The sequence below is a fragment of the Pleuronectes platessa genome, chromosome 10, assembly GCF_947347685.1.
Source record: "Pleuronectes platessa chromosome 10, fPlePla1.1, whole genome shotgun sequence".
In the NCBI taxonomy this organism is placed as follows: Eukaryota; Metazoa; Chordata; class Actinopteri; order Pleuronectiformes; family Pleuronectidae; genus Pleuronectes; species Pleuronectes platessa.
This window is the reverse complement of record NC_070635.1, coordinates 7,325,514-7,351,287: the sequence shown is the minus strand read 5'-3', so window position 1 is coordinate 7,351,287 and position 25,774 is coordinate 7,325,514. Positions and strand designations below refer to the sequence as shown.

The window sequence follows — 25,774 nt, the reverse complement described above, 5'->3', positions numbered from 1 at the left end:
AAACATGTTTTGCAAAAAGGGGAAAAAAAACAAACTAAGAGGTTGGTAATGTAGAACTTATTTTATTATAGTGTAAGGCAAAGTACCCTCTGGACTATAACAGCTTTTCTCTAGTAGAGGGCTTTCCTACATTATGAATACATCAAATAGGGATAAGTCCCATTATGACTTCCTCAAGTACTCCCTAAAGGCTCAGGACCATATAATAGCAGGGGCTTTTCAGCTTGTAACCCTTCTGTTCAAGAACGGAGATATTCACTTGTAACAGTGCTGCTTTGAAATTATTCCTCTTCTCCCTTTTACTGGCATCTTGTCCTGCAAGCAGTCAATTAAGTTGAAGCACAGTCAAATTGGAAAAAGTATCTGATGGCATATTTGCATCTTCACATGATTGACAAGTCCTACACTCATGCATGTTCGTGTTGATCCAGCCTTGTGCTGCGAAATGCCATTTTTTAATATCCATGGAATCGGCTTTAACTATTTGAGCCTGTTAAGATGTGGACTTTTCTCAACTAATCCACTGTAATTGAATATTAGCCCAAATGTGAGCTTGTGCTGGATTTATGAACAGTTTCTTAGAGTGCCACTTTTCAGTCCATGCCGCCGCGCTCAGGAGGGTGAAATAAATGTAATGCTTGCTATGTGGTTGCATGAGTAAATAACTTTTGAATCAAGTCTTTTTGCTAATCACGTTTAATGAATTGAGCTAATTGTAACTGGGTACAATTACAAAGAGTTTTGCAAAGCGTAAAGCATTCAATGATATTTTTAAATCTCTCTCCTGGAGTCCTCTTTGGTTGTTTGACAAGCTGTAACTAATGTGCTTTTCAAATTAGAGCATATGCCTCTCTCTGGATTAGGCAGGGAGGACATTAACAGAGGTTTTCCATGCTTTTTTTGCGGGGCGCTGTGTGTCTTTAAATGGATCCACCTCGAGCAGAAACCCCTGTGATTATTAAAAGCTGTGTCTGTGGTAATAGAGAACGCAGTAAAGATGGAGGGCGGGTTTTGGTAGAGGGTTTGACTTGCAAACAGAGATTGTAACTGACAGCCAGAGGACTATTTGTGCTAATGATACGTTCCAGAGTGTGTCTCCACAATATGCAGAGGTTCTTGCCTGAGGGCTTTTCGCATGTATAACTCCTTTTATTTGTTCAAATCTCTTGGCTTTTCTTTCCGAGACAGCAGAGCCGAATTACTTTCACAGTGTAATTCAAATTGCAGCCCCATGATGTACCTTCATACAAATGAACTGTACCCTTGTTGCTGTATTTGCCATTTTAATAATTTGTTTTAGTGTCATTGTTTAGACCTTCTTTCTTTGTTATTCAGATTTAAATGGATGTCAGATACGCACAACACCAGTAAAGTGACATGTTAGACATTATATTATTATATGTGTACTATAACCAAATTGAATATTCTGAACTATATCTAAAATCTGGTTTATAACGTACAATTCCTCAAATGACTCAAATTTGGTTAGCTCATCATACAAGATTTATTTCAAGATATACACCTAACTACCTTTTGCTTTTCAAACACCCTGACCTGCTGATATGAAGGTGACTCATCATATGCTGCAGGAGATGTGTTCAACCTGGCTCTAATGCGTGGGACGGGTTCTCTGCTGGGGTCACAGCCCACCAACAGACACAGAACACTTAACTACAGGCTTTTCATCTTCCGCAGGTGGGGAAGTGGAGTCCGTCAGGGGGTCTTAACATCACAGAAGCGCCAAAGCGAAAGGGGATGAACATCACAGATTCCCTGGCTAACCGCTCCCTCGTCATCACCACCATCCTGGTAGGTCACCTGTGCACCCTGGTGTGAAAGATAATACCTTGAAATTCAGCATAAGGTATTATATCTGTCTCTCTCCAGTAGAGATATTCATTGTCATCCAGAGGGCATCAGCCATGTTATATTCCAGATTTACTGCAACACTAAAAAAGAGATTCACTAAGTTTAACATATCTTTGTGACATATTATATTTGCTAGATCTAAACACAGCACACAAATCACAGATTATAGATCAGATTCTGTACTAAAATGTTACTATAACTGATGGTTTGCTAAATCCCCTCCACCCTCCACTGTGCAGTCATAGCTTAAGAGCTATAACCAGGCACAGAATACCTGAAAAAGAAGTACATTGTTCAAGTGCGTTGTTTATTGCATATACGTTTTGAAATATCACTTTTTACTTGTGTGTATATTGCCCACTAAAAACATCTGTAAGAATGGATCAAGCAGCGTTTTTTATGTGCTCTAACATAAGCTGCAAATGTTGCCCAGCAAGCGGCCTCCTTACGCTTAAGGACTTGATTAGATTTGAAGGATCAGGAGGAGGTGTTGTAGAGTCCAGGTCTGTTGTCCCCGTTGATTTACGTCTCCTTTTACCTTAACCTGAACCTAATCTTACTCTAACCACTTTTATCGGCCTACTCCTGAGCCTTGGAATCTAATATGTACCATAAATGAACCCAGCATTAATTCTAAGGCCTAGGATCATTTCATCATCAACAGTTTTTAAGGTTGCATTCATTTTAAGCTCTGTTCACCACAGCACAGTCACTGTGTAATATTTCTTTGTGGTGAGGATGCTGCTAATTCAGAATTTTGGCTCCTACTAGAGGCTGTTCTGTTCTGCCCTTTACTGGATTTGAAGAAGCTTAAATGTAGTACCAGAAATAGCTTTACGTTAAATTCCTTTACTGCAATATACGAATAATATTGCATCTTCTTTTTAATGTTTTGAATCATCCCAACTGGTGAGGAGTCTGTGCCTGGATCATGCATGCAGCTTCAGCCCCACATTCTTTTCGCACAAAATCACATATGCAGCGATTCATTTCATATTTAACATCCTTTTACAGGGTTTCAAATTTAAAATGAGTCAGCTTGAAACATTAAAAAGTCAGAGATGGGGACGCCGTTTTTAACAACTCATGTTAGCTTAATTAGCAAGTTAACTACAGCTGATGAAGTGTGACAGCTCCAGTTGACGTTTCAGCTGGCAATGGCCAAGTGTCTGACAACACAAAAGTCTGCGTAATAAGACTTTTTTTTCTACTTTTTCTCATATTTCTCAGGGAATGGGTCGTGATGAAGAATAGATATTCATATATTAGGCACATTTAGGGAGCTGATATCAATGTATGGGTACTTAAGTGCGGCTTCATTGAATTGAAGGAAAATTTGGGGCATTGGCAGAGGTATGTGCTCTACTGAGAGTCTTTCTAGTTATAAGATATAATGAACTGCTGTTTAGAAAGGAATTAAATACATGTTCAGAGGTTCAGAAAGAACTGGGTGATCCCTACAACAGCTCCACATCATGTAGAACCCCTTTGCACTAGACTAGATACTGGGGGGTTTCTGATGCAGATGTTCCCCACCCGGGACAGATATACAGGCTACAATAATAAATACTATCATTATGCCTATGTTCGACAACAATACTGTAATTTTGCATCTGAGGTCAAGTCTTGACATAATTAATGCTTATCAGAGGCCATCGTTCATTCCATCTCTAAGAGGAGAAATCGAATGAAGTTCTAGTGATGCAATATTTAACTTGTGTACAAGGAAGTGCCCGCTATTGTTTTTATGATTTAACCTCAGAGTTTGAGTGGTGTTAGATGTGTTCATCACAAAGAACTTCAAGTGATTCAAGTTCAATTTAACTTTTCCAAAAATTCAGAATACATTTGAATATCTCTGACATGTTCTTTGATTTGCTATTTAACTGGGAATCATTAGTTTAAGGTCATAAAACTAGATACTTTCAAATCGCTGAAGAGAGTTCAGTCTTAATATCAATCTCTCCTCTCGGCGTAATGATATTGCATCAAACTGATTCCAGCGATGCATGAACAAGACGTCTGACAGCTTTATAGTGATAACTTTGTCGAAGAGATTAGGCACTTAATGTGTTTTCCTCCTTACATTAATTGTTTGCACTCCATTGCCTGTAATGTCTCTTCACAGGCCCACCTCCCTCCTTCTTTCTGTTATGCTAGCCCATGCTGCGACTGCGAGGGTAGAACTGGTATAAACACTTTGATTTGAGTTCAAACCTTGGGGAATAGCAAGAATTGGAAGGCTAGAAACAGATGGTAATGACTTTTTCCCTTAACATGCAAACTTTTTGATGACGTTAATTGAACAACTAAAGAAAAGTTTGTGACTAAGCGCCTTACTCTCTAAATGCACTGTCATCAAGTATTCATATCTTATCATTTATTTAAAAGGCCATTGTAATAGTAGTGTCCAAGTGGTGCTGTGTTTTAATAGCAAACAATTAAAGACATGTATCTTTCTCTGTATGTTTTTCCAGGCATTTTTAGTTTATGCAGTGTTTCATGTCAGGTTGTGTTACAGACCACAAAACAAAACTGTGTCTAAAAGCCAACTGTACATGATGTTGTATTTTATTACGATAATTTCCTTTGTCCCCACCTACACACTTATCACCCTTGACCCCATGAAAAAAACAATTTGTATAATGAAGGGCACTCTGCTTATTTTCTCTAAAAAAGCGAAGGTTCACTTGTATTAGATAATTACTCTGTTTCTGAGAGTGTTTGTAAATTATACATCTGTCCATTGGAGACAATCTTTATATTACAACCTTTGCATGAATAGACCAACATATGTCCTGAAATGCGCAGCAGGATATGCAAGTCTATCTGGCAGCAAAAAGGTAACAGGCACTAATTAAAGGAAATCATTTATGAGCTATTCTGCATTAGTCATTGTCACTGCAGGTGTCAGCTCACTTTCTGGAGTTTGGTGACAGTTGATGTAGGTAAAGTTTTGGGCATGTTACATTATGATACTGTATTCTGTCCCTGATCAACCTTTTACACAGACCAAAACAATGGGCAGCCAGACTGGATATTACAGGCCAGTAAAAGGTGGCAGCTACCTGACCATTAAATAAACAACCTGTGAACCAGCTTCATGTATATAGGTCAACACACAGCAGCATGGGGACGAGGGCAGGTTTAGTCAGCTCAACATTACAAATATAGTACAAACCGATGGCAAACATTCCCTCTCTGTACATGACCATCACTATGGCAAACACTGGTTAGGGCTTTGCAATTTAAAAGACATTTACTTGCATTAGAGTATTAAAGTAGCTCAGGTCTCCTTTCACTAATACATCAATGTAGGAGAAACCTCAGCCTTCTTTCATATTTTAACACTTCCTGTAGCCGTACACCGAGTTGGAATCTGCTGTCACTGCCTGTTAAATGCAACAGCGGCTCATCAGCTCATATCACTTTGCCTCAATTAGGTGGATGTGCTGAAACAAATTGAAAAAGATGACCTCACCATTGCTTTTCATTTGATCTTTTGGGTCTGCGCAGGAGGAGCCATATGTCATGCTTAAGAAGTCTGACAAGGCGCTGGTTGGGAACGACCGCTTCGAAGGGTTTTGCATCGACTTGTTAAAAGAGCTCTCCAACATCCTGGGCTTCACGTATGAGATCCGCTTGGTGCCTGATGGAAAATACGGCTCGCAGGACGACAAGGGCCAGTGGAACGGCATGATCAGGGAACTTATTGAACACGTAAGTTGTACTTTATATTGTCTGCTGCAAAATGTTTCCCCAAAGGCACAGTTTGACATTTCTGGAATATATAGATATAGATTAGATTAGAAATTAGATAAAAAAGATGGAGGCAACACTTACATAAAATAAGTAGCTAAATCACGCATCCAGTTAGCTTAGCAGTTGCCAGGCAACTAGAGAAGAAGTTACTCTTCCACCCCAGGTATACAACAATAAGTTTTGTATTTTTGTTTTGCTTCGTGTTCCAAATGAGCTGTTACATGTTAATTGGCGACCTTTTGAGGTGTTGGTATATAGATTTACATAAATCCAGGCAAGCTGTTACCCCCATGTTGTCTTATTGCTCAGCTAAGCATTTTTTATTTATTATCCACACATGCAAGAGAGTGGTATTAATCCTCTCAGCCTATTCTTGGCAAGCAAATTAGCTCTTTTCCTCAAATGTCAAACTATTCCTTGAATATGCTGCATCTCTGCAATAAGGCAGCTCCATATACTGTAAATGTTTTTTACATTATCACATGAACTTACAAAAGCATGCCATTGAAGTGAACTGCTGGTTATGTCCTCTGTGTGGACAGTGACATAGTTATGATGGAGTACGAGTCAGGGGGAGCCTGCAAAGCTGTCAGTTACATTTATGGCACAATTATGTCAAGGTTGTCTAAATGTTAAAAGTGTGTCGATGCCAGACCAACCACTGCCTTCAGCTGAAGATCTAGGAGGAGCAATGTAAATGTGTTGCATATAGTAAGGATACCGATCATCTTATTAATGCAGAGTGGGCAATCGCAGCTGTGTGTATCAAACTCATACATCCAGCGGCCATGAAGCAGCGGCTACACCAATGTCATGGTTGCAATTCCCTGCTGGCATTTCATAAGCGTCCCTGTCAGTGCTCTCTCTTTGTCCTCAGCCCCATCAGGTCAGCGCTGTACTCAGCTGAAAACTTGTAATAGCTTAAGTGGCATTTAGTGCAGGGATTCGTATGGCAGGAGTCAATGGCTTGGTGCTGAAAGGGTTGAGAAAGGTGGACATCCACTACACTTTGTATCAACATCCAAGCTTTTTGATAGATCCATGTTGATAACAATAACCTTGAGGGGAACAAATGGATTACTAAAGGCAAAGAACACTGGCACCGAGATGAAGATGCATGGTTCCCTCATTAAATTGCAAGTTCACTCGTTGTATTAGTCTGTTCTTCAGTTTAAAGGGAGTTGGTGCAGGTGTCCATTTAGTTTATTCATTAACTCAGTCAAATAGAGAAGAAGAATGTGTGAATGAGATTTAAACGTGTTTTGAGGAGATTTAGCATCGGGTGATTGAGACCTTCTGAAAACAGTGTAGCTCATCTTCTATGTTTGCTCCATTGGCATTTGGTTGACATCTTTACAAAGTTAGAAATAATAAAGCAATAGACAAATAGAGTTCACAAAATTGCATTTAAACATGATACTTTTGATGAAACACCTATATATTGGAGCCTTTTTTAGATCTATTGCCTTTGTAAATAGCAGCAGAAGTGTAGATTAGAATCTGTTCTGCCAGTTATTGCTTTTACTGTTCCTTATCACATGACCAAGGATGCATGACGTTGCCTTTGTGGATTTTTAGTCAGCTCTATTTTGTGGTCTAGTGCTTTCCTTACCCTTGTCGGTATGGATAAGCTGTTCGTGATTCAGCAGACCTGAAACATAAACGTTAAGGCAAGCTCAAGAGATCTGACCCTGGAGTGATATGAGAGGCCAGTGAGAAGACGTAGCTAACTACAAACTACTGCAGCTGTATTTCTTCTAAACTTGTGAAATGTACCATGCAGTAAGTCGGTATCCATACAGAATGGTCTATTCGAAAAACCTATTGTAAGAATTAATTGTGTATACCACATACAAATAGATACAGAGGGTAGCAGACGTCTTAAGTCATCATTTGTATCTGTTAAATGTGTATTCATAACTACTTCTTATTAACCTCTTAAAAACCCATTCTCCCGCTGCTGTAAAACAGATAAATAAGATCTGTAACAGTTTACTGGGGATCAGTGGCTGTACTTAAAAAAGGGTCCTGACATTAGATAAGGTCTGTGTTAGTGTAGAAAACAGGGAAAGGTGTTAGTTTATGCTGATACAATGGTGCTGAGACACTGAGACTCATGCATTAAAACTATCAGTTCCCACAGTGTAGCCTCATAAATCATAGTTGCATTATAGAAATTACACAAAATTGTTTGACTGACACTTTCTTAAGAGAACATGACTTGGGTTTATTAAAATCAGTTGTAAGCCTCCATTAAGATTTGTTGCGGAGAAGGAGATGTGACAGAGAGTAGAAATCTGTGTGTGAGAGTGTGTGTGAATTTCTGTGTTTTGACTGTGATAGTATTACACATTTCAATCCTTGTGCTACTGTTGCTTCGGAATGAGTAACTGCGACGTTGCCAAGTGCAGCGATTTAGCATTGTGTAACATACAGCCCTTTATTAGCCTCTGTGTAGTCACAAAGCTTGCTGTGGTGCCAAAGGGCATTGTTTGGAAGGTGCTAAATGATGCAACAGGCCTTGTTAAACTTGATTTAGCCACAATAGATGATCACTTTAATCATGCTGTGATGCAAATGTTAACAGCGTGCTTAGCACATCATTTGTTTCAGTCATGGCAATTAATCTTTTCTTCAACAGATAAGTTATAGCCGGCCCAAATCCTCTAACACATATAGATATTGGATGAGACTTGAGCCTGAATGATAAGCTGAAACAACGTTGTTCATTCGGATTCAGGTAGAAACGCCCATAATTGGGTATTTCATGGGGGAAACGTGTAACTGCAAGTGTGTGTGACTTTGATTTTAATCTCAGAAGCAGGATTAGGTAGTTGTGAGAGTGGCTAACCAATAGCTGTAAGAGCATGAGTTAAACTGCCACAGCAGCAAACATTTCCCTTGAGTAAATCACATTCCAGACGACCTCACTCTGAAGCCCGCTGCTTATGCAAAGTACCAATTTCTTGATTACAGTAAGTGTGCTTCATCATTAGCCCTTTGTATATTTGGATACCAGACTACAGCATATAGGACCGTTCGTGTGTATCTATATTACTGTGGGTGGTTAGTACATAAATGTCACACTGTGCATTTGTTTCCCACAATGCATTTTTTGTATAAGAGAACAACTGGTTATGAAAACCTTTTTCTGTTTACATTCCTTCAGCATCCAAGTACCAAAAACAGCTTTTGGTTGTCCTACAAAATTATTTCCACAAATTGTATTTCAGCAATTCTAATCACAATCTTTAGACAAATTTGCATTTCAATCGGTTCTAAATCCGTAGGATAACAAATTTGCGTTAGTCAATTGTTTGGAAATGATTCTTATATCACACTACCTGCTCTAAGATGCATGTAGACTATGGACTGTGTAAATAAGTGACAAAAGGCTTGTTTGTAATTAACACATAATTACTGCATATTTGGAATTGAGTAAATGGACTAATACCATCCACTAAGTATGGTCAGTGTAAAGTCAGTGAGTTCAAAATAAATACTTTAATTCAGTTGAAGTCTTACACACGCAGACCTATCTCCACAGAGCTGCGTCAGCGCAGGAGAATGGTTTGACTGCAGCCATTATCATTCTGCTATATAGGGGGAAAATGCTTATATTTATTTTTAACCACACATAATTGTCTTTTAATCACAATTGTCTTGGGTCCCAATAAGCCAAGGATGCAGTTACGCTGCCCCTGCTAAAACAGTATTGAAGGGGAGGGACATTTGGAATATTTGCATATGGGGAAGTGATCACTGCACTGAAAATGACAATTTATAGAAATATAGGAGTACAAAAAAGTAAAGGAGTGATTTTATTATCCAAGTGATCGTCAAAACTTGCCTTTGTAGGTTGCTAGTTCAGAGGTTTTTGTCTACATTGTTGCGTTGAATACATTAGCTCACAAGAGCGAAATGGACTTTGAAAAGGTTTACAACCAGGAAGTGGACAGGGGAGAATGGCTGACTGCAGCCTATATTCAGCTAGTCAGACTATCTTAGTTTTAACTTCATGAATCCTCCAGGCTGTTGTCAGGTGAGAAGGTCCAGAGGGAGAATACCACTAAGCCGACCATCTGCAAACCCAGATAACACCAAGCCATGTGGCATGCACTATCAGGTTATCTTGCATATGCCCAGTTTGTGTGCCTAAGCGGCAAGTAGAACAAGGACATGCAGCATGTATATTAGCTTGCCGTAGGGATGTCTGCAAACGCATGCTGGTTGATCTTCCGGCTGAGTGGCAGGTTGGTTCAGAGCTGCAGTTGGCAGCAGAGAACAGAGGGAGCAGTATGTGATGTAGAAATTTGAATATTTTAAGAGGGACAGCAGAGGCACGGCAGGATGCACTGGCTTTCCCATCTTTCCATCTCTTCAGAGGCCACTGTGCATTTAACCACCATGGTGCTGACCACAGGAGTACATAATCCACAGTGCCACATGCAAAGTGGAAAATGTTTTCTTTCTGACCTTTGTTTACTGCTGTGTGGTAGTTATCAAGTGAATCTGTGGGAAGAGCTGTTTGAGCCACAGGGGAAGCTAAATTCATGTTATGAATAGCCGTAGGGCCCCGAAAGTGAATAGAAACGATGGTTAAGCTGGTAAAAACAGAGAAGATGACATAGAATAAATCAGCTCGCAAGAGGAGGGCAGGACATAGCTGCATCACTCAGATCAGCTTTTCATCTCGTTAAGATTGAATGTGTTTGTGGAACCAGCACATTCCAGTCCTTTAGGGTTAGAAGTCAGGGTTTTGCATAAAATACAAAAAACACACAAGCTGTCTCATAGTACTTGGTAAAAAGGCTGTACGGGGAACTGGTGTATGAACAAGTCCTTTTCCTCTTCCACTGCTCGATGTGTAGGAAGAAAAAAGCCTCCCTTTGTGAAGGGTCTGGTTTCTTGGAAGAAAGAGGTATTCGAGCGTGAACCAAGCAGCTGGTTTCATTAACCTCCTGTCCAGACATGGTGCAGGGGGAGTTGTGAGGGGCGTTGAAATGTGCAGTAACCTTCCGAATATACAGTGATACGCACACAATAGATGACTGAAACGTATCTGTCATGCTCAGCCAGTCCTTTGTATAATGCCATAATCGTGTCATTATTCTATTGACATTAGGTTATGGTTGCAAAGATGGAGCAGCACAAGATACACTAGAACAATGTCTGTTTTCATTGGAGACAAAAACATGTTTCACATTTACTATTTACCGATTGTATTATCATATTTAAAATGAATGACTGTAAATGCTTGTGTGTCTCCTCACATTAAATAAATACATTTTAAAAATAAAATCTTAAAGCCTCCTGACACACAAGTCACAGTATCAATGATATAACATGATTAATACTTAAAATAATATTCTCGGTAGATTTTACCAATTTAGAGTAATGCTAATGTCAGCATGTTAACAAGCTTATAAAAACAATGTTAACATGCTGTTGTAATGGGAAACTATTTCATAGTTGTTGAAATATATTTAGACTTTGTACTAAAGAAACACGGCCATCCACTATATTGAGAAGGTAATTGCTTATATCCCCTGTTCCCCTATTCTGCAGGCTGATGTTTCAAATGGCTCCTGATGGTTGTGCTGGCAGTGTGTGAATGGCGTGTGTTAGAAAAAGGTCTGCGTATAAAAGCGAACTATTTAAAGTGTCTGTAAAGGGTGATTGTGACTTTTAATGTAAAGAGCTTTGAGTGGTCGATAAGACTAGAAAAAGTCAGGTTCCTCACCAGTGTTATTATAATTCATCCTCTGGGTACCATTAATCTTTCTACTACATGTCTTGGCAATCCCTGATTGTGTGACTAAAAAAACTAACAGACAACAAAGAGCAAACTAACTGTTTTTGTTTGTCTTCAACAGAGAGCGGACTTGGCAGTTGCTCCACTTACCATAACCTACGTGCGTGAAAAGTTTATTGACTTCTCCAAGCCCTTCATGAGCATGGGCATCAGTATCCTGTATCGCAAACCCAATACCACCAACAACGGCTTCTTCTCCTTCCTGAATCCCATGACTCCCGACATCTGGGTCTACATTCTGCTCGCCTACCTCGGGGTTAGCTGTGTCCTTTTTGTCATTGCCAGGTAAGTGAAAAATGTCTATATGCAATTGTTTCTAGTGGGTCTTTCATTCTTTTGTCCATAGGACCCTTGAAAAGACATAATTTACACAGATATTACTGCAGACTTTTGAGGACACCAGCCAGTTTCTCATACTGTGTTAGCTGCCAGGTAGTGATCAAGGCAGTTATGTCTGCATGAGTTCTCCATAGACCAGAAGTGAGAGAAGGAATACAACCCACTCCAGCCACTTGAGTTGCAAAGTCCTGTGAGATATCTTTGGAACTAACAATGCAGCTTCAAACGATTTGCCTTCAGAAAATCGTTAAAAAAAAATTGAAATAGTGGCAAAAGTTCAGCAGTACAAAAAGCAACAAATATACATACCTGATGTGAAGCTACATGGGTAGAATCTACAGTATTCATTGTTCATCTTTAGCATAAAAAAACTAAATTACTGGCAGGAATAAGTGAAAGTTATTATGGATAGAGATTATCAATGTGACTAAAGTGTACTTCACTTGTATTTTTCTTTCTTTTTGGTCATGAGCATGATGAATATCCTGTTAGTATCATTGTCAGTCTTTCCTGCTGCTTCTCATGCAAAGTGGTGCTTGAGGAAGTTCTTGAAAACCGGGCGTTGAAAGGAGTTCTGGGGTTTGAGAGCAAACAGCTGCGCTCCTCTTTCCTCATTCGTTGTTGCAAGACCAAACAAATTCTGGAGTGGCTTCACATAAATACGAAATCATCTTAAATTGTTGCTTCAGTTTTTCAGGGTGGGGGGGGCCGAAATAGCTGAAAAGCTGCATCTTCAAATGTGCATCATGCAACGATAGAGAAAAGTGAACAACGAGAGGCCTGCTTCAGCATCAATGGGCAATTCTAAATGCTGGACAGAGTTGTCAAGGTTTGGTCATACAGTACATCTGTTCAATCCTGTTAGTCATGCTGCAAGGTACATTTTATTTATCTGTTCAAAAGTACACATTATTTCAAAACTGTAGATAAATAAAACGGAAGATAATGCTTGTATTAACATTTACCTTTAAACTAAGAATGATTCAAGAGAATGTAAGTCCATAATACAAAACCTTAAAAAATATACACCAACAAATTTCCCCAAAAATAGAGAGGATAAGTTATGTTGGTTTGCCAGGGGTGAGAATTAGTTGCTATCTTTATATTCAATGTGCAAATACAAGTATTTTATCGTCATGGTACGCAGAGATTTAAAGTTTCAGTGTGTAAGATTTAGGGGAAAGGGATCTAATGAAGGCTAACACAGGTTCTCTTTAGGGTAGGGTAAGATTTGTTAAGTGTAAGAGAACATTTATAATTTAATTCATATTATTCAAAACCAAAAGCATTTGGTAAGTTAAAATTTGACTTGTAAGTTTTAAATTTGAAAGACTAACGGGAATGCGGTTGAAAAGGATTTATCGCAGGGGGAATAAAAACAATGCAGTCAGTGATGTAGTAGTGGGAAAATTCGTGTAATTTAATGACTAGCAGAACTGAAACATTAGTGGAAAGTGCAGTTGCATCATTAGCTACAATGTGCAAATTATATATAATGTCTGTAAATGCAAACAGCTTTTTGCTTATATGATGTTTTGGATGCCAAGCAGGTTTCCAGACCTCTTCTTGCATGTAGGCTGTTCTCTTGGCCGATGGTTAATAGTGTTGTTTAGCAGGAAATTCTGTGGGTGGCTGCAGAGTCTGAATGTGATTGTGAATGTGCTTTTTAGAAATTAGCAGAGAATTCGGGCGATACAAATCAGCCTTGTAACATTTTCTGTCAAGACTGCACTTAGAATAGATTCAAAATTAATATTCATTAATTTGTGTAATGTTTATATCCTTTTCATGAGAGGTTTGGATGTACGGAACACATTTACCATTCCTCTTCACTATCAACCTACTTATGTTATCTGACCATGGCTTTCAATACAACATTAAAGTAAAAAAAAAATTAGACTGGGGGAATTAATTGAAATAGTAGGGAGCACCATATTAGAACGGCAGTAGCCCAAGGCCTCTCTGGAGTCTTAAGAGAAACACTCTGAAATGGAAACACTAGTGAGTATATTTGATATTGATAATTTAAATGCACAAGGGGTGCGCTTAGAAGAGTCAACACTGGACCAAAATACACCCTTTTGCTCAAAAGTTCAGACGTTTAAACTGCTCACATAAAATTTGAATTATTTGAATAGAGACTACATTGTGAAGCAGTTTCATGATTTTCCAACGATTCTGTTCAGCATCTGATTAACATTACCAAATATTTGTGCAGAATGTAATTAGAGTGAAGTGCATCTATCTCATATTTTTATATTCACTATAGCCCATCACAATGGAGAATGTAATCTTGAGGATTCACTTTGGTGGGCTCCAGGGATATTTACCGTTTTACTTATCTGTTTTTTTTTTTTAGCCATTAGCACTTTCTGTATCTCCTTAAAGTAATAAATATGCCACATTTCTATCTGAGATAGTATCTGCAGTTTAAGGGATTCAATTCTACAGGAATTCACCTGGAATACTTACACATTATATAAATATATATTTCAAAAGGGGGAAAGCTGTGACATTAAGTGTGTTTTATCTCAACGTCTGCCTTTTAAAATGACTTGAGCAATAAAAGTGTGAAGCATTATCAGGCAAGTGTCACATTAAATGGCAGAGATATGGAAAGATTGCTTTTTGGTTTGATGCTACTTTAGGAGAAGTCCTCACATTGTTAAATGTGCCATTTTAAACCATCTGAAAAATACTCTTTTGCCGCGTTGGTAACATTTAGGTACAAAGCACACAATAAGCTCAGGTAAGGTAAGGTAATACTTAGAAACCAACAGCGTTTTGATCTACAATGTGTTGGACTTGACATTTCATCAGGGATTTAACTTTTTAATTTTCCAAACATATAAACCTGACTCATGTAGATTTTTCCCTACATACCCATGTTATAGCCATACACAAAGCTGCATGAATCACTATTTATGTGTGAAGAACGGTTCAAACAACTGTGTAATGTGAAAACTGTAGCTTGCAGTGATGAGTACATAAACAAGTTTTAACCAACTCAGTAGTGACTCTCAGCCATACTCAGTTTTTGTGTGTTTTTAGCTCCTTGTTTGTTTTAAAGTCGATAGCCTAGCTGTTTTAATGTCAAACTCATTTCTAGCAGCAGCAAGCAGCCTAAAAAGCTTAGATAAACCAAATATGCATTGAGTGCCCACCTCTAAATGGCAGACAAACAACAAACAAAACTGTACAGTATTGCAAAGGTGGATCATTATCTGCTGTATTTGGGTATAAGCAACTCCCTCTAAATGTTCCCCTAATCAAGATACTTGTTCCACTGCCACAAGTGGAACAATAAATTCAGATGTTTGAAGTACTACATTGTCGAGCTGCCTTCATAATAGTTCTTTCTCTTTTACTCGACACGAAAGGTGAAACTCGAAAATAGCAGCAACTCTCAAAATAGCTTGTATGCTAATATATTTCAGATTTTCAAATTCTTCTTGAGAAAGGAACAGTGTTCAGAAAGAATAAATACTACAGAAAGTTTTGCACTTTTTTAGATTAGTAAAACTTTAAAAACAGCTTTCTAACTTCTTGTTTCGTTCCAAGGTTCAGTCCATATGAATGGTACGATGCACATCCGTGTAACCCCGGATCAGATGTGGTGGAAAACAACTTCACCCTCTTCAACAGCTTCTGGTTCGGTGTCGGCTCCTTAATGCAACAAGGTACAGCGGCACACACATTCCCTTCCCTGTCAAAAACAATACTGTCACACCACCCCTCCTCTCCTGTGCATGGCTAGCTCCCACTTTCTGCCTCTTTAAGCTCCATGATTTCCATTCTGTGACTGTTTCATAAGACATTTACCTGTCAGAACAACTGCCGAGCTCATGACAAAGGAAGGCTGTTGTCAGCTACCTGCTGTTTAAAAAGAGAAGAGTAGGTGCCAGCCACTTGTCAGAGATTGGCAGGTAAGGATGGAAAACATTGCCGCATTTATTTGTCCATAACACAGTCGCTGGCCCTGCACAAGAGCTTTCTGAGTGTCGGGACAAAAAGGGTAACTCGAAGTACATGTCTGACAAATGCCAGCTGTCAGCCATGCTCCAACTGGCTGGTGTGATGTTTCCAGCGCCATATGAAATGGACTTTTAGTGACCAGCTGTAGGAAATCCATATGTCTCTGTCAAAACAGTTAAACACATAGCCTATCAATTAAATATACTGTATATATTCATCATTGTATATAAATATGGACAAAATGTGATAGCTCCCATTCACTTGAATGGTAAAGTGGGCTGTATATCTATCTAATAATTCCAACAATATCTATCTGTCTGTCTGTATGTTACAAAGTTGAATTTAGTACGATGTGAAATGTTCGATGATATCAAAATTTGAATAAACATGCGATCATCGCTCTGTGGCAGTGGCGGCTGGGACTCTTAAACGCAAGTGATGTTGTCGATCACAACAACAGCAACAGATTCTCCCGTTGGGGGGCTCTGCACACTGAGTCGAGCTTTATCAAGCTTTAAATGAACAGGTGAAAAGCTCTTTGTGCAGCAGTGGTGGTGCAGGCAGCAAGTCTTTACTAGCTGCTGCTCTATTGCTGTTATTTTTACTTTGACAGTTTAAGAGAGAAAGCTGCAACCAGCATTATCACGAGTCAAGTCCATTTCAGACCGGCAGGTTTAGAATGGGCACTGCACCAGTATCATGTAATGCACACATTTATAGCATAAAAACAACAGCACCAATTTCTTCTTTCAACAGGAAAAACCCAACATAAAAAAATTCCAGCGGCAGATTAAATTCTTCCTTTGGACGGTAGAAACCAAATGTTTACAAATAGGTTTTCACTCATTAGGTGTCACTTAAAGGGATAGGTAAGCAAATGAAGGCCCCAGAAATAACTTAATGAAGTCAACTGTGGAGTGAAAAAAACCCAAGTAATAAAATGTTTAACCTCAATGTAACAAGACAAATCAAGGAGGCTCCTAGAGACCCGGGAGTGGATCTGTGCCCGTAAGGCTAGCAAACACATTCAGCAATTCATTAAGCACAGAAGCTCGGCAGCACTCTTGTGAAACTGCATAGCAGCTCTGCCAATTTGCTGGTGCAGACAGAGGGCTACGGATGTAGCTGCAGCATGCAGAGGAGGGAGAGGAAAGGGAATCAAAACAAAATGAGCTGGTTAGTAGCCCATATTATTAAAATAAACAGTGGATAATTCACTATTATAATGTATACAGTGGCCCACTGTCTGTCTGTCAATGCCTGAGCTTCTGTGTGTCTCATATTTACCGTGGCTGACTAAAGCAGATGCTAATCAGCTCGTATTCATAGCTCATATGGAGAAAAGAATATCACTGGGAAATCAGAGTTAACATGAAGTTCATGTCTGAACATATGCTGCATATTTTCCGTCATGTCACATTACCGTTCTGACATGATCTTTAAATGAAAAACATTCAAAATATCTTGACAGGGAGATTGAAAGTCGTCTGTGTTTCGATTTGACACAACTGATTCTGGGATCCTGCGACACCCAGTCGTCCTACAGCCTCTCGTAGCACTTGCTGCCACTGGTATCCTCACCAATGTATATTTTGTTCGTGTCACATAAACAGGCATCTCTTGCTCGTCTGTCAAACTGTGACAGCAGCCGAGACGGGAGCCATTTCTGTGACATGTTTAAAATGCAAATGGCGTGTTTGAGGGTATCCAAAAAAAAAATATCAACCAGCTTGTCTGTGGGAGGGAGGTGTCACAGATAACACAAAGAACACAAAATACGAGGAGGTGCAAAAGCAAACACTTTGTGCGCTTCAAATGCATTCCTGGGGGTCTCAGTAGACTTCTGCTCACAACAAACATATGTCTGATCATTTTCCGCAAATTGGTTTCCTCATATAAAATAATTTTTGAAAGCACATTTGATTTATGAGTTGATTTATTCCCAATTCTCTCAATGTCTGTGACATTATTGCTTTCATTTTCTACCCGTAGTTTGTAAGCCTGGAATATTATATTCTCTATTTGGTTTTTCATGCTTGATTTAATTAGCAATGGCATTTTGTCTGTGGTTAAGAAACTGGAGCCTCTTCTTGAGATTCAGATCAAGATTTACTTGCGATGCAATGAACACCAGCTTTTGTGTTATGATTCTATAGAGAAAAAGCTAAGTGCAGGTAATGTTCTCATGGGAAAGCCCAGTTCTCTCATATTAATGTGGGGCATTGCTAGTGGGGAGAAACACTTCAGACATTGGGGGCATCATGTTAAGCACTGGGGCACTCCTGGCTTCACAGAGAACAGCTTTTTGTGTCCCAAAAGACTGACATTTCAAAAAGCATCATTAGATGCAAAACAGTCTGTTCATTTACACAAAGGAGAATTGCAGAGTGACTTCTTTATGATCTCCCTTTAGAAATGTGGGGCTCTGTCGTGTTAGTAGAAGCTTCAGAAATATCTATATAGTAACTACACATGCTGAAGTATTCACTGATGCCGTAAGACATACAGAATCAATTAGTAGTCAAATGGAATTATTTAACTCTAGCAAAAAACTACTATTCACACTAAATAATATTCATATTACAAAATAACTGAATCATCAAGAATGGAAATGTAATGACTCAAAACTCCCGATTCATCTTGAGACATTAATCCTGAGACTGCATGAAAAGATAAATCTAACAGGAGTTCAAAATGTAGTGAATTAAACACAGGGTAATGCAGTTAACCTGAGTCTCTATAAACCACACTATTGCTGTAATATTATTATATATGTATGCAATATATTTATAAATGTTATGTAAACTCCTTTTATGTTTTCCTATATTTCTTTGTATCTTCTTTAGCAATGCTAATTTAATAATATTGTATAAAATCCTGAACTTGGTCACAAACACATAGGTCCTAATATTGTTTTATAATAGTTTTCATAATTGTACACAACCATTTACGGCATTCATGTCAGTGAGATATGTGATATTTACTGTAACAGAGTCTGTGTTGTCTTTCCTGAAAGAACGTTAAAATTTCCTTGGTTTCCTTGAAGTCCTTCTTAGAGTAAACAAATGCCATTTTGACATCGTTTTGTTTCCCTGGCACCATACGACTGATCGGTTTTTTGAATTTATTAGTGTTCTGATGCAGAGCCACACACAGTTCCCTGCTGACAACAGCGCTTTATAGTGTGGAATTCAATTGAGTTACCCGTTGCTTCACTTCATTTTTAGTGTGACCAGGGAATGCATCTGGATCTTCCCCCTCTGAAGTCAGAGTGAATTAAGGGACGCTCCTGTCGTCCCTTGTTTGCAACCATGTAGTCTTAGTCAAACCTCAAAGGACAAATCCAATCAAATTTGGTGGGAGAGGTTAAAGAGCTGACCACTCTGCCCCCCTTATGTGGGCTTGTTACTCTTCAGAATTGCCCTCATAAATCTTCTCAGTAAAGTAACAGAGTGCACAAAGCACAAGGGTATTTTAAAGGTTGTCAGAGATGAGATATAAAGTAACTTTAGTACCAGTCAGTGTACCATTGTAAACATAGTATTACTCAGCAGAGGACCACTCAAAGTCAAGGCTGATTCAGAGCTGTAATGTCACTCGGGCTCCGCACAATTGTATATCTTGATTATTCTTGCATTTATTTATACAGACTGTGATGATTTGTTTGCAAAATAGACCCGCGTGTACGTCTGGTAAAAATCTGACGACGTGACGAGATAGAAACAGAGAAGGAAAACCGAGTGAATTATAATCGTGTCCGTTACATATCTCATTTATATTTGATTTGACATCCTACAGAGATGCACTTTTCACAGCAATACATCAACTTGTATGTTCACCAAAAACTAATTTCTGGAAAAAAAAAAGTTGAATTAACAATAGGAGGAGGATAGACTACTATTGATGCCAAAAGATACATTTAAATTGGGAACTTAATGCCAAAAGTCCTTTCGCAAATCTGTCGTAGTGATTACATTCCAGAGCAGCTGCCTAACTGATGAGTATGACTTAGGAGTGTTTGAATTTTACAGGCACTTGTGACTTTTCTAAATGCGCTCATTAAAGGATGCATATTTTAATTTCAATTTAGACATTAGATCTAAAGTTAGATCTAAAGGAAAAATAAAAACCCAAACAATGATGATTTCTCAAGTCTAAAAAAGAAGAAAACCAAATCAAACTACCACAGTTTACTTTATATTCTCGCTATGTAAGGGCACCATTTCAGGACATACTCTCTTGGGTCATAACAGCAGTCTGCTCCCCAAAAGTGAAGCCCAAGGGACTTGATCAATCCCTGATGGCGCATTATAGGGCATGAACCCTCCTCCGTGTTAGTGGATGGGACATGGACCCAACTGAAGAGTCAAAGTACATGTCAAGTACATTTTTCTTAAAGATGGTTTTGTCATTTTAGCCCTGATCCCACTGATGTAAGTTCAAATTCTTCATTTTCTCAGTAAGTTTGGTTTTATTTAGTTATCTGATGCCTTCAAAACAGGATAAAACCTCATGATTGACACCTGAGATGGCTCACGATCAGACCCCGCTGACTCTGGCTCCTAATGTGCAACTGTTCATATCAGGGATGTTTACATGTCTTGATAGTGGGAGGAAGTAAAGATGTGTCATCTTTCTCTATATACAGTCCATGGTAGTGACACACAAACTATGGGTTGTTTGAGAGGACATGTTGAAATAAAACTGTAGTCATCTGCAACAAAAGCCTGAACTGAGAGGCTTTTTACACCCAGTGTTAAATCCTTGGAAATGTACACTTACAGGTCTGATCTGCCTACTTGATATTCTTAGCTTGGAGTTTTTTCTAACCTGCCAAACACTGAAGGCACCTTGATCAACACCAGTTGCACTGCTTGTAATGTTTACAGGCTAATTAACAGAAATGTCAGTGATCATGTTTCTGCATTTGTTAAATTTTGTTACAGATTTGGCAGCTACAATTTCATCTTTATCACTTTGTGTTGCTTGCAGGCTCAGAGCTGATGCCCAAAGCACTGTCAACCAGGATCATTGGCGGGATATGGTGGTTCTTCACACTGATCATCATATCATCCTACACAGCGAATTTAACAGCTTTTCTCACTGTGGAGAGAATGGACTCGGCTGTGGACTCAGCTGACGACATCGCCAAGCAGACAAAGATTGAGTATGGAGTCGTCAAAGACGCCGCAACCATGTCCTTCTTCAGGGTACGGTACTAACATGAGCAGCTACGATTGAATCAAGCCATTTATTTATTCTTGAAATCAATTTAATTTATATTTAAAAAAAAAAACTAAAGGTTCCACTATCATTTATTGATAGTGGAATTGTTGTAATCATTTCCATTTCCAATGTAAAAACAAACTAGCTGAAGTGTGTCAACTATAAACTCATACAATAATAGTACTGTAAAATGTGTGTGTTCAGAAATGTGGCAAGATGTTGAATCTTGAGTTTTTAAATTGACTTTTTGAAAAATATTCTATAACTTTTCTTTCTATATCTTTATTATTTATTTATCTTTCCCCAGTTAGATCTTGAGTCCCACAGCAAAGACACATTCTTCAGCTTCTCCACTCCTCTACACTGTTTGATGTGTTCCTCAATAATGATTTTTTTATTCCAAAGTTTCAGCGTTTGCCTGCAGGGTCCTTCACTTTATTTTATTATTTTTGAGCAATAGATGTTGCTGCTGATGCTGCTCTGGTGCTGAATAACACATGTAACAGACTTACAGTTTCTCCAAGTAAGAAAATGAAAACACTCCGCATTTATATTTAAGATAGTCCATAAGTTTACAGCAGTCAATAGAAAGAAACAAAAAGAGAAGGGATTCTTCTTGGACAAATTTAGTTGCTGAGCTCATAAATGTTGTAGGCTTCGTTGTTGAGTTTGCTGAAAGGTATATGATTTTGATCCTGCAGCTTCGAGAATGTGTTTTGGTTTGGGATATTTGCTCTTGATGTGCATTGACATCATTAGTGATGACTTTTGTACGTCTTTTTTTTTTTTATTATGCTCATATTCAGGTTCATTATTTGAATTTGGGATATGTAACTTAAAGGATTACAAGCTCTAATGTTTCCACACATCTGAAAGGCTTGGTTTTAGCTGTTATGTCTTTGAGGCCCCCCTCGCTGTAAAGCCCAGTCTGCACTGATTGGCCAGCTGTTGTGAAGGCTTCAAGCACATTAAGGAAAAGTTTTTCTCGACTCTTGCTTTACCTGGCTATAGTAGGGAGCTTATATAACACAGAGGAATTGGAAAAACTGAAAAAGCCTGTGTATTCTTTAAGAAAAATATTTAGTTAGTATATAACAATGTAAGTTTGCTAACTTATTACATTTTATCCCATGAATATTAAATGGGGTGTAATGATAAAGAAGCAGCCTGAATCCAACTCGACTCGTTGAACCTTTGAAAAGAAATCAACCTTCGCTTCCTCTGATTAGCCATGTGAAGTTATTTTAGATCTTTTTGTGAACTTTTCTAAATTGCGGTTGTGATTGTCGCGTCATAAATAGAAGGCGACACAGGTGTCTAATTACCTCATCAAAGCAGCAAGGCTCGAGTGCCCTCTGCTCTCGCCTGCGCTCACAGAAAAGCCCTGATGATGTCGACTCAGTTAGGCAGAGAAGCAGGATAAATACTGAGGATAAGGCCTTTGCAGATGTATGTAACCAGAAGGATTTGGCCCTAAAGTTAAGTTAGGGTGACATACTAAATTATGTGTTTTGCTTTAATTCTATTAAATGTGATTTGTAGTTTAGGATAAGACCACGCAAATGAAATGGACTAAAGAAAATGGACTGCTGTAGAAATTTCTCCCATAGCATGGAAGGTTGTGTCATAATTTTTTGGGGAAATGGATAGAAAAGTTCCAGGTGTCAAGGGAAATTGTTTCCTGTGGCAATAAAGATGAAAACATTGAACCAGATATTGTAATAAAGTATTACATGTAGGTATAATAAATGTCATATTTGTAGACACTTTAGTCACCCCCAGGCATATGTAACACTAAATATGCATCATTACACCCCTTAATATTCATGGAATGAAATGCAGTCAATAAATACAGTGACCCCAAAAGACCAAATACAGTGTAATGCTAACTTCTGTAAATGTTCACCAAGATAATCATTTAGCGATGACACGATATAAGAAGACACACTATGCAAGTCACGCTAGACACAATTTAAGATGTGCAAAGAAGGTTACCATGTCAATTGAATCCTCTCCTATGAGGGGATGTGGTTTCGTTAAATTGCACAGGATATCAAGAGCAGTGAAGGGCACATGTAGACAAGTCAACTGCTTCCAAAGGATGACGTTTTCATCTGCTTTTAAAAGGTTGAAACAAATTGCTGTATTTTGTACTCTGGGTAGGGAGAAGGAATCTATATGGAAGCATTCATCAACAGGAGACCTTTGGAATCACATACTGCTATAATTCAAACCAGCATCTTATAAGGACACTTGCAAGTAATCCTAATTGGTGCTTTTAAGTTTTAATATCAGACTATCACATCACAGTTTAAAACAACAAATACCATGTTTCTACTGGAGTCACACATAATGGAGGGCTTCTTATAACAGCATCTTTCACAATTTGAAATGGCTTAAAGTCTTTAGACAGTAATTATCTAGGATTAGACATGGCATAAATGTGACCTCACATAAAATTGCATGAAATACCACATAGCCTGATGCAAGACTAATGGAGAGGCATTCTATTATTGCTGCTTCAGTAGCACTTATGAGAATAGATGTGCACAAAGCTTCAATTTACTCTCCTTTAATCCTGTAACAGTGGCGATCTGTGAGAGTAATCACATAAATCTGTTTGGTCACTGGCTAAAGAATCCATATTCGTAAAAAAACGTGTCTATAATGTAACAAATGTATTGCCTTTGACAGTTTTTAATCAGGCATTTAAAACTCCCCATGGGTGTACAGTCATTCTGCCCTTCATCAGGGGCGCTAACAATATTAGTAATTCAAGCTTCAGTTATTTGGGCTACAAGGTTATTAACTATTTCTCATTAATAAAAGTATTGCATATTTAACGGGGTTTCTTTTTTTTCTGTATTGAGAAAGATTGTTCGAATAAGGTTAAATGTATTTTAAAACTACTCTTTCCCTCCCTTTCAGAAATCTAAGGTTTCTACTTTTGAGAAGATGTGGGCCTTCATGAGCAGCAGGCCAAGCACGTCCCTAGTGAAGTCTATTGAGGATGGGATTCAGAGGGTGCTGAAGTCAGACTACGCCCTCATAATGGAGTCCACCACTATTGACTACATCACTAGGAGGAACTGTAACCTGACCCAGGTGGGAGGGCTCATCGACAGCAAAGGCTACGGCATCGGCACTCCCCTCGGTAAGACATGCAAATGACCTGGGAATATATTTGAGAATCGAAGTGATACAAAAAAAGTTGTGTGTCGCCCTTTGAAGTATGAGGGGGATGTTTTTTAAACAATGCAGCAGGACAGGATGGTTCTTTCTCCCTGCTAGTCAGACTGTGTGCCACAACGTGTTTATGAGCCTCATAATCACAGACTGCAGCTGGCATTTCTTCCAAGTAAAACCGGCCTTATGTTGCTTCCAGGCTCCCCATACAGGGACAAAATCACCATAGCAATCCTAAGCATCATGGAGGATGGGCGCCTACACATGCTGAAGGAGAAGTGGTGGAGCGGGAACAGCTGCTTGGATGAAGAGCGTCGTGAGGCAGGGCCCATGGGTATCCAGAACCTTGGTGGTATATTCATCGTGCTGGCTTCTGGCCTAGTGCTGTCCGTCTTTGTGGCGATTGCTGAATTCGTCTACAAGCTAAGGAAGACTGCAGAACGTGAGCAGGTGTATATCCCCATAAATTACACACAACATGCTACTTTATCTTAATTTGATCTCTCTTCTGTGGTTTGGCTGAATAGATGGGAAATTAATCTAGAATGAATTTAATTACACTGCACAATTTTTTTTTAACCTTGATTTTACAAAAGAAGTTGCTTAGCATGCCTATTTTGTTTTTGATCCTCAGCACATAGCCTCCAAACCAAAGCTGTGCTCTATTCATGGCTTTTAATTTAAACATGTTGTAAAAGGATTTGCATGTCTGTGGCTAATCCCCAGGAGTACTTGGCCATAACACTACATTTACTTATTTTAACAGGCAGAATTGCAAATTGGAGCATAGAAAATTAATCTATTATTAGTCATTGAATATGTCAGAATAGCATGAACCCTTTACTGTTGTAAATAGCTAATTTGACTCAAGCTAAGCGAGTTGTTGCGTGCACCATACTTGTTCACGCTTTCTGACACAGCAACAATAATGAACTGTGTGCAGGCTTCATGTGGTGGAGCTGCGATTTGACATTGCTGACAGCCACGGACACACACACACACGCACACAAGCGTTAACACAATATGAATGTTGTGTTCTTATGCATTTTGTACTCTTTAGAGTGTTGACACTCTCTGCTGTCAGAACAATTTAAAGCTAAAGCATTTACCCTCCATCCCTTTCCCCTCTTCTCCTTCTATTCTCCTCTCCGCATCCTCCCTTTTTGCCCAGAGGTCTTTGTGCAGTGCCATGGTGGACGAGATCAGACTGTCGTTCACCTGCGAGAGGCGAGTGAAACACAAGCCTCAGCCTCCAGTCATGGTGAAGACGGATGCAGTGATAAACATGCATGCCTACAACGACCGACGACTCCCAGGAAAGGACAACATGAGCTGCAGCACTGGGATGACTCCTGTGTTCCCATGACATTGTGTTCCCCCCAGGGCAAGAACCTCATAAGCAATGTGTCAGGGGCAGTGCCAGAGACTAGAGACAATGGCATAGACGGAATCACCAGATACATGATCAACCACAGTGACATGGGGACACTCACAAAACACGGGCATCTCAAAATGGCAGCATCCGCCACACAGGTATGACAACATTCACCACTTTAATCCAAACCACAAATGATTTGAAAAAAATAAATATGCGGGGGGTCG

The 25,774-nt window shown here is 39.0% G+C and overlaps 1 protein-coding gene across 1 annotated transcript in view; it reads left to right on the top strand.

The window, feature by feature from the left end:
- grik3 (glutamate ionotropic receptor kainate type subunit 3) overlaps positions 1–25,538 on the top strand; it is an 80,095-nt gene extending 54,557 nt beyond the window's left edge. The window contains exons 9-16 of the mRNA XM_053432556.1: positions 1,696–1,809; positions 5,386–5,589; positions 11,508–11,731; positions 15,347–15,465; positions 20,753–20,970; positions 23,915–24,140; positions 24,372–24,622; positions 25,344–25,538. Of these exons, the coding sequence (XP_053288531.1) occupies positions 1,696–1,809; positions 5,386–5,589; positions 11,508–11,731; positions 15,347–15,465; positions 20,753–20,970; positions 23,915–24,140; positions 24,372–24,622; positions 25,344–25,538 (1,551 nt within the window). The remainder of the gene's footprint in view (positions 1–1,695; positions 1,810–5,385; positions 5,590–11,507; positions 11,732–15,346; positions 15,466–20,752; positions 20,971–23,914; positions 24,141–24,371; positions 24,623–25,343) is intronic.
- Positions 25,539–25,774: the final 236 nt, after the last annotated feature.